Source organism: Hippocampus bargibanti, linkage group LG02, assembly GCF_051943395.1.
Source record: "Hippocampus bargibanti isolate YZ-2025 linkage group LG02, ASM5194339v1, whole genome shotgun sequence".
NCBI lineage: Eukaryota > Metazoa > Chordata > Actinopteri > Syngnathiformes > Syngnathidae > Hippocampus > Hippocampus bargibanti.
This window is the reverse complement of record NC_142735.1, coordinates 31,182,481-31,197,235: the sequence shown is the minus strand read 5'-3', so window position 1 is coordinate 31,197,235 and position 14,755 is coordinate 31,182,481. Positions and strand designations below refer to the sequence as shown.

General features: G+C 46.6%; 1 protein-coding gene across 3 annotated transcripts in view; it reads right to left on the bottom strand.

Moving 5' to 3' along the window:
- Positions 1-1,440: 1,440 nt before the first annotated feature.
- LOC148902434 (transcription factor COE3-like) overlaps positions 1,441-14,755 on the bottom strand; it is a 46,629-nt gene continuing 33,314 nt past the window's right edge. For 2 of the 3 annotated variants that reach the window (XM_088990968.1, XM_088990965.1), the window contains exons 11-16: positions 11,205-11,293; positions 5,651-5,716; positions 5,400-5,577; positions 5,114-5,308; positions 3,942-4,064; positions 1,441-2,449 (exon numbers count right to left, since the gene is read on the bottom strand). In XM_088990968.1, coding sequence (XP_088847094.1) covers positions 2,418-2,449; positions 3,942-4,064; positions 5,114-5,308; positions 5,400-5,577; positions 5,651-5,716; positions 11,205-11,293 — 683 coding nt within the window. In that variant the 3' untranslated portion in view covers positions 1,441-2,417. The remainder of the gene's footprint in view (positions 2,450-3,941; positions 4,065-5,113; positions 5,309-5,399; positions 5,578-5,650; positions 5,717-11,204; positions 11,294-14,755) is intronic. The other variant, XM_088990966.1, reaches the window with a different exon arrangement.

Below are 14,755 nucleotides of genomic sequence, written 5' to 3'. Positions count from 1 at the left end.
ACTCGCTTCGAAAAAAGAGGGAAGGCAGCAAGCCTTGATGCCCATCATAACTTGGGGTTGGCGTTTGTTCTCTGCGGACTCCGGAAGGCAAAGCTAGCAAGTGCCAAGGGATGCTTGTGCCAGTGTAAACAAAAGCCAAACGTTGCCGGGATGGGGGCGAGGAGTGCGGGGTGGCCGCCGACGGATCCCTTTGGCTCCTTTAGGGCCGTCTCATGTCTTATTTATTACGTCGGTAGGCTCTCCACTGTGGCCTCATTAGACGACGGGCCCGCACCACACGCCCATTCCGCCATCATTAGCGCCTTCATTGTTGTAATAAGAGCTCACGTGGTTGCCTTCCTCGGACACCTGGATCTTGTACAGTGATACCTTGGTTTACGAACCCCTTGGCTTATGAACTTTTCGGTTCACGAACGTTACATTTATGAAAATTTTACGGGATACACAATTAGTGATGTGTCATTGGAGAACGAGCCTGTTCTCCTAACAAGAAAATGGCAGCCGACTGATTTTGTCCTCTATTCCCCACCCTCAGTTTTCGGTTAAAGCCACGTGATTGATCAAGAACGCAGCAGTAAGGGGGGGGGGGGGGTTAAACATTAAAGAGACAGGCAGACGACAGAGAGACAGTGAGAAAATGGATAGAAAAGAGTGAAATTCGGACTCGTTTCAACTTTGATAGTTCAAAAGCAGAGTGTAGACTGCAAGGTTAAAATTGCCATCAATCAGGATCCACAAATAACACGCACAAGCCATCTGTACACTTGATGCAAAAAGCTATCAACCCAGCTAAACAGAACACAATTGATGAGGAACAAGGTAAAATTATGGCAGAGAAAGCACCTCCAAGGGATCATTCCTCAAGATGGTGAAAGAAGAAGGCCACGTTCCTCATCAAGTGTTTAATGCTGACGAAACCGGCCACTCCATTCCATCAAGCCATCAACGACCATCACAAAGGTCAATAAAACAAATTTATGATACAGTACAGTGTATTTCTTTAATTATAATACCGTAGCACATGTATTATACATAAAATAATGTATATTTTGTAGAGTTTTAAGGCTTAGAAAATTAGAAAGTACAAATTTATGTTTTATAGGGACCTGGGAACGGATTATTCTCATTTTAATGGTTTCCTATGGGAAATTATTTTTTGGGATACACACTTTTCGCCTTACACACTCTGTCTGGGAACCAATTAAGTGTGTAAGCCAAGGTATCACTGTACTCTAAAGTTAATGCCACGGCCTTCCATTCGTAGGGGACGGAGGATGGGGGAAAGGGTGCTTCCGTTGAGGTCATTCGATTCCGAGTGCGGGTCGCCTTCCCCAACTTTGAGAAGCGGCGGCCGGCGAGCACGCCTTCGGATCCAACGGGGACCTGACGCTATGGTAGAACGCAAGCAAAGAGAGACCAGGCGTCGAGTCGCTCGGGTGATGACATCTTTATTTATTTTTGCAAAAGATCACATGGGGGAAACAAGGGCGCATGTATTATCAATGTCCGCGGATGCACCCGAGCACAGATGTGGGTTGGAACATGCGGATCAACGGACGCATGGCCTCCACATGTTTCACGCCTCGAAGACATTTCAGTAGCAAGGTGGCGAATGCAAATGCGACATCAACCCCTGCTTGCTTTTTTTCTTTTTTTTAGCTTTTACCTTTAACATTCGCTTGGTTGGTGTGCACATGTGACACAAAACGCGTTTACAAAAAGTGGACAACACATTTAGACCAATGTTGTCAGTTTTCTTTTTACAAAACCTTTTTTTCTTACAACACCCCCTAAAAGACGACAACCATGGAGATTTCTAACATCAAATAAAGCTTTGTAATGCGGAAGAAGGGAAGCCGCACACTGACAGCAAGAAGCAGAAAAAGCCAACAAGTTCCCAAGAAAAAAAAAAACATTGAATGAGAGGGGCAGGGGGAGAAAAAGTCGCTCCTCCTGCTGGCCAAAATGTCACAAACAGCTGACGGTGCTGACGACACAAAGTGCGGGTTTTCAGTCCACTGCCGATTCTTCGGGAACGCCGATTGGCGGCCGGACGGACGATTTATGGATTTCAAAAAAGCCTTCAAGTAGCGCCATTGCTCCCATGTGACAAATAACAAAAAATAAATAAAAAGCATGTGGCAGATCATCCTTGGAGCTCATTCACATAAATTGCCATTCATTAAAGGCGTCCCCCCCAGAAGATGACCCCAAAAAATGCCATCTTTACGCACTATTCAAGCAAGCGTCATGCAAACATTGGAGGCAAACCAGAAGAGGCGCCTGCTTGCCCAACGCCGATTGGCCGATGATGTCATTGCGACCTTCCTGGGAGCCACCTGCGGCCCAACCGCTCAAAAGCCACGTCAGGGAAGTGGCGTCATCGGACTCAGGGAGGGGGTGGGACAGGGGTCGTATCACATGGGCGGCACGATGAGACCTGCCATCGCTGCAAGCAGAAACAAGGCCAGGCTTTAAACCCGCAACCCCCCAAGACGAAACGAAAATCAGGACGTCGCACGCGCTCGCCGATGGCGCCGTCAAAGCCCGAAGGCTTCCCGAAGATTTCTCAGGCGTTGCTGCCGGAGAACTGCCCAATCGCAGTGTCTGAAATAACGTCTGCCCGGAGGCCCGGGGCGTGCAACTTTAACGTCGGGCGTACAAATTATAAAACGTCTCTGCCTGGGTGGCCGACAAGAAAAAAAAAATCAAATAAAACTTTATTCAATAAAGCAAACGCTACAAGCAAACTGCTACAAGCTACGTGAACTCCTTTTTCGAAGCACCTTTCAAAACTCTCAAGTACACTTTACAGTCACGGGATAATGCACGTTTACGTTTTGTCGCGTCATAAATTTTTTTAGCTCCTTTTGAATCTTTCGTCTGGGGCTGAGGTTCTGTGCATCTACTTTGGAAAATGAGACACAAATGCATGACCTTATAACGCTCGGTAAAGACCAAAGCACGAAGCAGTCTTCTGATTGGCTCCCGTGCCGAGTATGCAAATTGCCAGACGAACCGGTTTTCCTCCAGCGATCGGTATTTGGTGAAATTTTAATCCGGATCCTTTCACAAAACGTACTAAATCACCATCGTACTAAAACGTGAATACTTTCATTCATCAAAACCGAAAATGAAACGTATATAAAACAGGTCGTTTGGCAATTTGCATACTTGGCACGGCAGCCAATCAGAAGCCTGCTTCTTGCTTCGGACTTTCCTGAGCGTTATAAGGTTGTGCAGTTGCGTATCATTTTCCAAAGTAGATGCACAGAAGCTCAGATTCAAAATACGCTAACAAAATTTACGACGCTACAAAATGTATACGTACATTATCCCGTGACTGTAATGTGTACTTGAGAGTTTTGAAAGGCGCTTAGAAAGAGGAGTTCATGTGGTTTGTAGCAGATAATGCAATGCAAAAATTGCATTGCGCACCATGACAGTGTATGGACAAACGACAACTGGACAAAGTCTTCAGCAAGGGTTATTTGACATAAATTAAGCAAAGGAGCATTGTGGTAGGTACATCCTTAATTAAAAAAAATCCTTGATACTTTGCAACAATGGTGTTTTTTTGCGATTAATCGTTTTAGTGTGTTTCGAGTTGTGAAAAATGTGGCAGGCAACTTTTCAGAGTTGTCTGCCCTGGTGTCCGCTAACTTTTTGTCATGAGTTTAAGACACTGCCAATTGTCACGATTAATACCAAAAGGGACCACTCGCCGGATGCTTTTCACGGCGACACCTCAAGACAAACATGTCCGCCCCATTTCTCGCCGCCGGAAACCAGGGGTGGGGTGTTAGTGGGGGTGCGTTTGGAAAGGACCCCAAAGGAGAAACAAACGGGTCGCTTCCACACATAAGTTATGGATCAACTTTGGCCTGGGGCGCGAGGGCAGCGATGGGGAAAGATGCGGGTGAGGGGGCGCTAATGCTCACCCTGGAGGCCGGCGTCATTGGCGGAGGTGCAGGTGGGGGGCGGGGACGTTTGTGGCCGCAGCACGGGAGCAAAGGCGCTCTTCTGTTTGACTGCAGAAACCACAGGAGTGAACGAACGCGCGCCTACGGGAGCAGGAAGAAGAGGAAGACCACCGGTGAGGAAGGACCACCTGAACGGCGGGCTCGAGCGAACGCCGTATGCAGGGAAAGCCGGCATGGGAACGGCGAGGATGGGTCGCCATCGGCGGGCAGAGTTGATCCAAAACTTGCGAGCCTAGGCTCCGATAGCCACAAGCGACTCCTCCAAAACGCGAGCCAGCTCGCCTCAATAAACGCGCATGACGGTGGGCGTGACGGGGGTGCTCCAAGCGGAACTCAAACAGGCTTAGTTGTCATGTCTTTTTTTATGATAGGATGCATGCAGCAGATTCACGGATTAAGAATCTGAATCAGATCGGATTCAGATTCAGGATTTGATTCCGATTCCGAATCAGAATCTGATTCAGATTCTGAATGTGGTTCACTCACAGAATCTGATTCAGATTTTAAATGTGATTCACATTCAGAATCTGAATCAGATTGAGAACCTGAATCAGATCGGATTCAGAATCTGATTCAGATTCTAAATCAGAATCTGATTCAGATTCTGAATGTGATTCACTTACAGAATCTGAATCACGTTCTGAATGTGATTCACATTCAGAATCTGAATCAGATTGAGAATCTGAATCAGATTGGATTCAGAATCTGATTCAGATTCTAAATCATATTGAGAATCTGAATCAGATCGGATTCAGAATCTGATTCAGGTTCCAAATCAGAATCTAATTCAGATTCTGAATGTGATTCACATTCAGAATATGAATCAGATTGAGAATCTGAATAAGATCGGATTTAGATTCCGAATCTGATTGGAATCAGAATCTGATTCAGATTCTGAATCTTCTTCTTTTCTTTTCGGCTTTTCCCTTCTAGGTGTCGCTACAGCCAATCAGTGTCCTCCATCTTCAGAGGTTTGATCCGCATGTTTGTTTTGGCCAAGCTTTTACGTCGGATGCCCCTCCTGACACAACGTGATTTACATTCAGAATCTGAATCGGATTGAGATTCAGATTCTGAATGTGAATCTGATTGTGACTCTGATTCTGAATCTGAGTTGCTGGGCGACTTACCGGAATAGGCAGAGTTGGCGCCGGCGCCATTGATGAAGCCGGGTGACCCGGGCATAGCCAGGTTGCTCATGGCGGCGGCGTAGCCGTTGATGGAAGACGTGATGCCGTTGATGGCGTTGTAGTTGGCAGACTGCTGCGGCGTGGAGCTCGGCGCGTAACCACGAGGGGACACGCTGCTGGAGCTGCGCGAGTAGCCTGGGAACGGGGAAGGACCGCCATTTAGCCAAAGTTTCTTCTTTGGCTAAATGGCTAAATGGACGAAAAAGGTGGGGCTTGCGCGGCCCACCTGGGTCGGCCTGCGACGCCTCAGAGATGTTAGCGCTTAGCTGGCCGCCGAAGGAGTTGACGGCCATCATTCCCGAATGCGTCGCGGCGCCGCTCAGGGACGGCAGCTGGTTATGCCCGCGAGGGACGCCGCTGTACAGCGCCTCTGTCAGGTCGGCCGCTCTCTTCAGGATCATGTCCTGGGGGTGGGCAACAGTGGGTTGGTCAGTGTCGGTCGAAAACCCGATGCGGTCAGAAGCTCGTGGGCCTCACCTGATTGCCGTGCGGCATTCCGTAGAGCGCCTCCACCAGGTCGGCGGCACGTTTCAACAGCACCTCCTGTCATGTGTCCAAACAAAAACAAACGGCAGTGTCTGAAATAACGTCTGCCCGGACGCCTGGGGATATTTAATAAAGCAAACGTTTGAACGAAGATTTCTAAATCGGAATTAATTATTCCGATTTAGACATCTTCATTCGGTTTGGAAATTTCAGAATTTCGGTTTGTTTGGCAATTTGCATACTCGGCACGACTGCCAATCAGAAGCCTGCTTCTGTCTTTCCCGAGTGTTATAAGGTCGTGCATTTGCATATCATTTTGCAAAGTAGATGCACAGAACCCCGAAGAAAGATTCAAAAGAAACTAACAAAATTTAGGACGCGACAAAATACATCACACGTTGCATTATTAATACACGGGATACATTATCCCGTGACTGTAAAGTCTACTTCAGAGTTTTGAAAGGCGCATAGAAATTGAACGTATATTAAAAGCATAGTGGAAAGAGAAGTTCACATGGGTTGTAGCAGACGACGCAATGTGTGCAAAACAGTGTTTGGACAAACGACCAACTGGAGCAAAATAATCAGCAAGGGATATTTACAATAAATTAAGCAAGGGAGCATTTGTGGTAGGTACATCCTTAATAAAAACAATCCTTTATACCTTGCAACTATGTTTTGTTTTTGCGATTAGTCATCTTATTGTGGTTCAAGTTGTGAAAAATGGGGCAGGCAACTTTATGGCTGGGCAGGCAACTTTTCAGTTGTCTGCCCTGGTGTCCGCTAACTTTTTGTCATGAGTTTCAGACACTGCAAACTGGCATTGAGACTTGCACAGAAATCAAGGCATTTTGAAAATTCTGCATTTTGAAAAAAATATATATTTCCTGAATTCAAACCAGGCAGTTTGTTTTGGTTTTGCTTGCCGTTGTCTTTTGAAAACTGAGGATTCCTGGAACAGCATCCAGAACTCCACTCGACTTGTGTCCAAAGGCAAAAAGACGTCAAGGAGGGGAAAGCTAGCTCCAGAGTACAGAAGAGCATTAGGGCCAGGTTGAAATATACAGTAAAGTCTCGTTATATCGATATTCAAGGGAGTCCGAAAAAATATCGATATAACCGGGACTATCGATATATCCGACCCTGTTTGCATGTAATTTTCTCCGTGCGTGCATAGAAATAGTATCGATATAACCGGGACTATCGATATATCCGATATCGATATAACGAGACTTTACTGTATATTTTTTTAGAGATGGGGTATTATTCTGAGAAAAAAAGTCGCAAATTTGCAGGTTTCAAACTCGCCAATTTGCTACATTGAAATACACAAATTCGCTAGATTTAAAGTCGCAAATTTGCTAGATTTAAAAAACTTTCGGAGTTTGGGATACACCATTCGGTCGTGCGGTGGGTTATCAGCCTAATGTTCTTGCTTCGCTGCCGGATACGGACTTGCTGAAATGGACAAAATATTCAGTTGTTACTTTGAGATCGGGTTTAGTAACAAAGAGATCCTTCAAGTCTTGGCACAGAATCACAAAATTGTGATTTCTATCCGGAGTTTGAAGAGGCGGTGTTGTGAACTCGGACGCAGCCAAAAGTATTGACATTTTGTATGTACTTAGGCCATGAAAACCTTATGAAATACATAAATGAATTACGCCATAACTACAACTCCTCAGCTACCCACTTCTGTTCTGCAAATTACCTCGTCTCACAAGGCTGCTAACGCTAACCCGCCGCACGACCAAATGATGTATCTCCAACTCCGAACTGAAAGTTTTTTTTTTAATCTAACAAATTTGTGAGTTTAAAGGACAACCGACACTGTTTTTTTGTTTCCCAACTGACATCAGAAAAACGTTTTATAGCATCTAAAATACCCAAAACACGCTGGCTGATATTTTTAGTCAAATGCAAAACACCAATAGAAATTACTTAAAGTGTCTCAAAACTACTTCAAAATGACCCCAGAAATGGCGAGTTTCAGAAGGTCCAGCCCCCTTGTTCGTGACGTCACGCCAGGACGTCTTCACCTTGCTCTACAATCAAAACAATGGCTTCAGATTCGGAGAAGATGCTTTCTTGTGACTCATCCTGTTATGAATATGATTCAAATAGTTCTGAAGATGAAAGCATAAACGTTTGCAATCGATTAAAGAAGTCCTTCCATATCAATTCGAGCCGTCTAGACTCCAATGTAGCGTCCCAGAAAATGCACAAGATGGCGCACAAGCTCCGTTGGAAATGGGTTGATTTGTCTGCTGGGAATTTGTGTCAACTAGCATCAAATAGTAGTCTCGGTGCAACACACGATTCACCATCGCGTTATTTATGTGTTTTCCTTCTAATTACGCCATCAACACGGATCAACACGAAGTTTTCAGACCAAACAAAATACCCAAAATGCATTGTGTTTCGCTTTCTTGGTCAGGGGCGGTTCTGACGTGACGTCACGTACGTACTCGTCACCAACTCATAAACAAGACCTCCTGAATATTCAGCGCAAGTCTTAAAATGATAAATATAGCTATATGCGATGGAATCTTTTTAAAATACGCTCAGTAGAAGTCATTTCAAATGATTTTACAAATTATGGAAGCAACTTGTCGGAGGCGTCGGTTGTCCTTTAAATCTAGCAAATTTTCGAGTTTTAAACTCGCAAATTTGCCACTTTTTTTCTCAGAATAATACCCCATCTCTAAATAAAAAATATTTCAACCTTGCCCGAATGCTATTCCGTCCGAGAGAGACGAGGGAGGAGGCCAGAGGAGGGGGGAAAAAGCGGGAAGGTGGAGGCCTCTGCTGGCGCTCCTTTGGGTATTGCACGCCGCCCGCTTTCTCTCGCCACTGAGGACAGAGCGGCAATGGCGGCTGCGCTATTAGCAAATCTGTCAGATTGAACCTGGTTTGGCGTGAAACGTGACGTGGATTCCGCCGCAAACCCGGAACCTCCCCGCAATCTGGTTCATGAGATGGACGGCGCTTTCCCGACGACCAGGACGAGGAGTCGCCAGACAGCTCTTAAGTAAGATAAATCACCAGCGGAGAGGCGAGCAAGAAGGAAACGAGGGGGGTGGGCCGTGCAACCTCTTGCTCGAGTTGACTTCCTGTCATCTAAACCGTCGGCGCTTGGAGACGCCTTTTGGGTGCCAAATTGATCTTGTGGGGGCTTGGCGGGAGGCCAATGACGGACGCGTTTGCTCTTTTTGCACCAGCATAATAATAATAATAATAATAATAATAATAATAATAATAATAATAATACGTCTGTGTAAGCTCTCAGTCGTACAGGAGTGGTCCATCGATGAAAAGGTTTGTTCAGCCGTCATCTGTACTTCTTTGAAGGTGTCGAACGTTTCGCTTCTTATCCAAGAAACTTCGTCAGCAAACTAAAGTCTTACTGGTAGTTTAGGCCCTATATATATACACAGTAAAGTCTCGTTATATCGATATCGGTTATATCGATAGTACTGCTTATTACGATACTATTTCTATGAACTCAAGGAGAAAATTACATGCCCGCAGGATCGGATATATCGATAGTCCGGTTATATCGATATTTTTTCCGACTCCCGAGAATATCGATATAACAAGAGTTTACTGTATATCCCTACTGTCCAGACATGGCGGTGCCGGACTCCGCTATGATAGGTCCCTGCTCTCAGGTTGGGGGGAGCAGAGGACTACTCCCTGCAACTCCACTGATTGTTCCTGTTGTTCTGACTAACGACTGGCTATGAACGATCCAAATTGAACCTCACCCCACCAAACCGGTTTAATGAAGGATTTACTTCACTCCCCTTAATTTTACTCCCCTTTCAAACCATTTATGTTCTTTCGCTAAAATTTTAACCTCATTGTCGTCAAATGAGTGGTTGCTAGCTTTTAGGTGCATATGTACTGCCGGCAGTACATATGCACCTAAAAGCTAGGTGCTAGCTAGGTGAGGTTCAATTTGGATCTTTCATACAATAGCCTGCTTAGGCAACATAGGATTAGTAATACTGATGAGGTGATACCGGTCGAAGTGGGGCAATCAGGGCAGTCGTTAGTCAGGGCAATAGGAACAATCAGTAGAGTTGCAGGGAGTAGTCCTCTGCTCCCCCCAACCTGATAGCAGGGACCTATCATCACAGAGTCCGGCAATGCCATGTCTGGACAGTAGGGATATATATATGTATAGGGCCTAAACTACCAGCAAGACTTTAGTTTGCTGACGAAGTTTCTTGGATAAGAAGTGAAACGTCCAACACCTTCAAAGAAGTACAGATGACGGCTGAAGAAACCTTTTCATCAATAAGAATAAGAATAAGAATAAGAATAAGAATAAGAATAAGAATAAGAATAAGAATAAGAATATATTTTATTTCTAAGCATCTTTCAAAACTCTCAAGGACACTTTACAGTCACGGGATAATAACTTTTTTTTCTGGGGGTGAGCAGCGGCAGCCATTCGTGCCAGCGTTCACTCAACCTGGAAGTTACATAAAGTAAAAAAATAAATAAAAACAAAATAACAATTAATATGACAACACAAAGACACAGAGAGTCATTCATTCTTCAGCAATTTCTGTACCCTCTTTGTGACATGAAGCAATTGTAGATGAAAGAGGAGAGGATAAAATCATCATTTTCAGCAGTGGATCAGGGTGGAGTGTGCACGTCTACTACAAGCTAAATGTTGAAAACAAACACTCAGCTGTAGTATCCATTGACGAAAATAGATTGTCTCCTGTCCCACATAAATCCGCTTCAATTCCAAGCCGCGGCAGTTCCACACACGCATTGGCACTAACCACCGCCAACAACAACGAGAAGAGCTCGATGTCATGTTAACCGGACACCATTTTGGTTCCTTTCACCATAGCGAGCGCTCTTCTTATGTACAGCGGAAGCCAATCAGAGTCCAAGCGCCTGCCAATCACGGCAAACTGCGAGCGGGCTTTGGACACCTCCGTGTGGGATCCCGTTACTGATGTCCCCACGGTCCGCCATCCAAGGAGGAAAAGCGCGGCGGCAGAGGCTTGCCGCCAGCAAATGGGAATTGACTGTCGGTGTTGACCCGCCAGCACGCCGACAAAGCGCTTTTTTCCCGTGCCTCCGAGCAAGCGGAAGGCATAAATATTCATGGTGAGGAAGAGGTGACGGCCATGATGGCGGCGGCGGGTGGCGCTGGCGTCGGGGATTAGCATCAATTTACAAACAAACGACTTTTGGTGGCGCGGCGCCGTTTGATGAATGGCTTCAATTTGGCGGTGGCGTTGATTGTCGCCGCCCGTCTGGCCACGTCGCCTCCGCACAGACAGCAAACGCGAACTACCGAACTACGCAGGTGGGTGTGAGCGTGCCGTCGACTGGTAACCGCAACGGCAGCGTCTACCATCTTGCTTCGGGTTTGGGCGTGGAAGGCAATCCCCGAAAATCTCAATCCGAGACGAAATTTTTGCGCCGTTAGAAAAAAACGAGACGTCGCACCCATCTGAATATCGGGCCCGATTTCAATGTGCACGACGGTGGGAACCAGTAAGAAAGCACTAACCTTTGGTAACCTCTCAGGGTCGCCGGGGTGGCGAGGGACGACCTTCTGTAACCTCTGGAAGCCGTAGTCGATGGTGGGCTCGTTCAAGGCTGTCCAAAAAAAACGCGACGCACACACACAAGTACAGTGATAACTTCGCTTACGAACTTAATCAGTTCCCAGACAGAGTAAGGCGAAAAGTGTGTATCCCAAAAATTAATTTCCCCTAGGAAACCATTAAAATGAGAATAATCCGTTCCCAGGTCCCCATATTAGCATATTTGACAATAAAGCTGACTCTGACTTCGATAAAACATAATTTTCTACTTTCTAATTTTCTACACAAAATATACCTTATTTTATGTATAATAAATGTGCTATGGTATTATAATTAAAGAAATAAACTCGACAGTGTAATAAAGTTTGATGAAATGAAGTGGCCGGTTTCGTCAGCATTAAACACTTGATGAGGAATGTCACCTTCTTCTTTCACCATCTTGAGGAATGATCCCTTGAAGGTGCTCTTTCTGCGATAATTTTACCTTGTTCATCATCAATTTTGTTCTGTTTAGCTGGGTTGATAGCTTTTTGCTTCAAGTGTACAGATGGCTTGTGCAGGTTATTTGGGGACCCTGGTTGATGGGATATTTTAACCTTGCAGTCTACACTCCTTTGAACTATTAAAGTTGAAACAAGTCCAAATGTGACTGTTTTCTATCCATTTTGTCACTCTCTCTCTGTCGTCTGCCTATCTCTTTAATGTTTACACAACCCCCCTCATTGCTGCGTTCTTGACCAATTACGTGGCTTTAACCGAAGACTGGGGGCGGGGAATAGAGGACAAAACCAAGTCAGCTGCCATTTTCTTGTTAGGAGAACGGGCTCGTTCGCGAATGACAAATTACTCATTGTGGCAGCACCGTGTGTATCCCGAAAAATAGTTTGTATGCCAAGGTTAAATTTTCATAAATTTAACGTTCGTAAACGGAAATGTTTGTAAGCAAAGGGGTTTGTAAACCGAGGTATCACTGTAGAGAGATTTGTCGCCAAGACCGCCATAGAGTTATCCGATGGCACAAGCGGGCCTAATTGAAATCTACTTGCAGCCGGCGCAAAGGAGTCGGCGACGACTCCTTCTCGCCCATCAAGTCCATTCATCATAAAATGCTGTCAAATTTGACTTTGGGGACAATTTGTCAGAGGGTCTTTGTCGGCTTTAGCGCTTGTAGCGGCTAACGATGATTGACAGGCCGCACGTCGGCCGCCTCCTCGCTGCCATTTGCATAAATGCGGCCTTCATGAATATCAAGCGGGTGGGCCCGCAGACGCTATTAGCATGAGAACAATATTTGTTTGGCTTTTCCCGGGAACGCCGCCCCGTAGCCACGTTCAATCTAATTTGTCCAAGGCGAAGCGGCCGGCAGCGGTGACAACAGAATGAAGAAGCAACGTGTGTGTGTGTGTGTCGGGTGTGTGTGTGTGTGGTGTGTGTGTGTGTGTGTGTGTGTGTGTGTGTGTGTCGGGAGGTGGGGAGGGACACACAAACGCGCACAGCGACAAAGCCGGCACGGATTTGTGCCCGGCGCGAAGGAACGAGCCGCCTCTATCGGAATCCCGCAGGGACGTTTGGCGGAATACAATTGGCCCCGTTTCCACAAATGGCGTTTCCGCCCCGCAATGCCATGTCGACGCTGGCCCAAGAAACGCCGCCGCCTCAGGAAATCGAAAGCGACGACGATACGAGGCCCAATCGTGACTCACAACCTTCAAACTGAAGGTTTCTTCAGCCGTCATGTGTACTTCTTTGAAGGTGTCGGTCGTTTCACTTCTTATCCAAGGGGCTTTGTCAGCAAACTAAAATCTTTTGCTGGTAGTTTTGGCCCCATATATATCCCTACCGTCCAGATGCCAGACTCTGCTATGATTGGTCCCTGGTCTCAGGTTGGGGGAGCAGAGGATTACTCCCTGCGGCTGCACTGATTACTTCTATAGTCCTGCCTGAGTATGGGGTCTATGACTGGCCTGATTGCCCCATTTGCTCTGGTATCACCTCATCAGCATAACTAAGCCTATGTTGCCTAGGAAGTCGGTTGTCGGAACGATCCAAATTGAATCTCGCCCCACCATGGCGATTTAGTGAAGGGTTTTGCTGTTTTATGAAAATAGCTTTTTTTACTCCCTTTTCAAACTATCTATTTTCTTTCGCTAAGATTTTAAGCTTTAGCTTTTAGGTGCATATGTACTGCAGATTGAGACCCACGAGTACAATCCCATGCGATGGACCACTCCTGTACGACGGAGAGCTTACACAGACCTTCAAACTCACGTTGAGTCGGAGCCAAAATCTCAATCTCAAAGTCAACCTCAGTGGGTCCAAACAATCATGAAAAAACTCCACATTTGGCACTCCGGCCGAGGGCGTGACATCCACTTCCCCTCTTGCCGTCATAAGGTGGGCAAGAAGGCCTGAGGTATCTTTGATGTCCTCCCGAACATCCGATCTGAGCAAACACCACCTGTCTGCAAGCTAAATCGGTTAGCAACTTTGCCGCCGGCGGTCCTGTCACAGCCATGGGGACCCGAGCGGAGAACACCCGCCCGGCGCGTGTTAGCTAATTAGCAGCTGACTCAAAACATGCTACCCCCCTTGCCTGAGATGATACTTGGCTGTCTAAAACGGCCCGGCAGAAAGCACTAATTAGCCATCGTTAGCTCTTGGAATGCGCGCGATCGGCCCCGACTGAGCATGCAGGAAATCCCGCCGGGCTGTCAATCAAAAGATGACTTCAAAGGAACTCTTCCTTTCATCACAAGCACGTCCCTGTCGCCCTGTCGCCACCCCCACCGAACTAAGTTTGTGTGTGTGTGTGTGGGGGGGGGTCGAACTCGACTCATGCAGTTGACATGGTCTGTCGGGAAGAACATTTCCTCACCGCTGTTGAGTGGGCGGGACTTTGGGGCAGATTTGAAAATGACGGCAGCAAGAACGCATTCGGGCTTCAGGTTGGACAGCTTTGCGCCGACAGGTCCACAAAGCCGGATGGCTGTAATCTGCTGGGCCAATCACAAGAGGCAGCGGCGGACGGCCGCTGTGACAATGGCGCTGTGAGGTGGGGGGGGGGGGGGAGGCCCATTTAACGCCGTGCGCTGACATTTACTTATCAGGCTAAAGAGCTGACATGTGACCTTTGAGCTGCGTCCAAGGATATCTAGGTGAGGGATGCAAGTGGTCGCCAAAGTCAGAGGTCAGATGGCGCAGATACGCACACGGTCGGGTCATTCAGGCCAGTCCGTGCTCCATACCTATACAGTGATACGTCGGTTTACAAACCCCTTGGCTTACGAACTTTTCGGTTTACGAACGTTGAATTTATGAAAATGTAACCTTGGCATACGAACTATATTTCGGGATACACACGGAGCGCCACACTGAGTGATGTGTTGTTCGCGAACGAGCCCGTTCTCCTGACAAGAAAATGGGAGCCCACTTGTTTTTGTCCTCTATTCCCCGCCCCCAGTCTTCGGTTAAAGCTACGTGATTGGTCAAGAAGGCAGCAGTGGGGGGTGAGGTT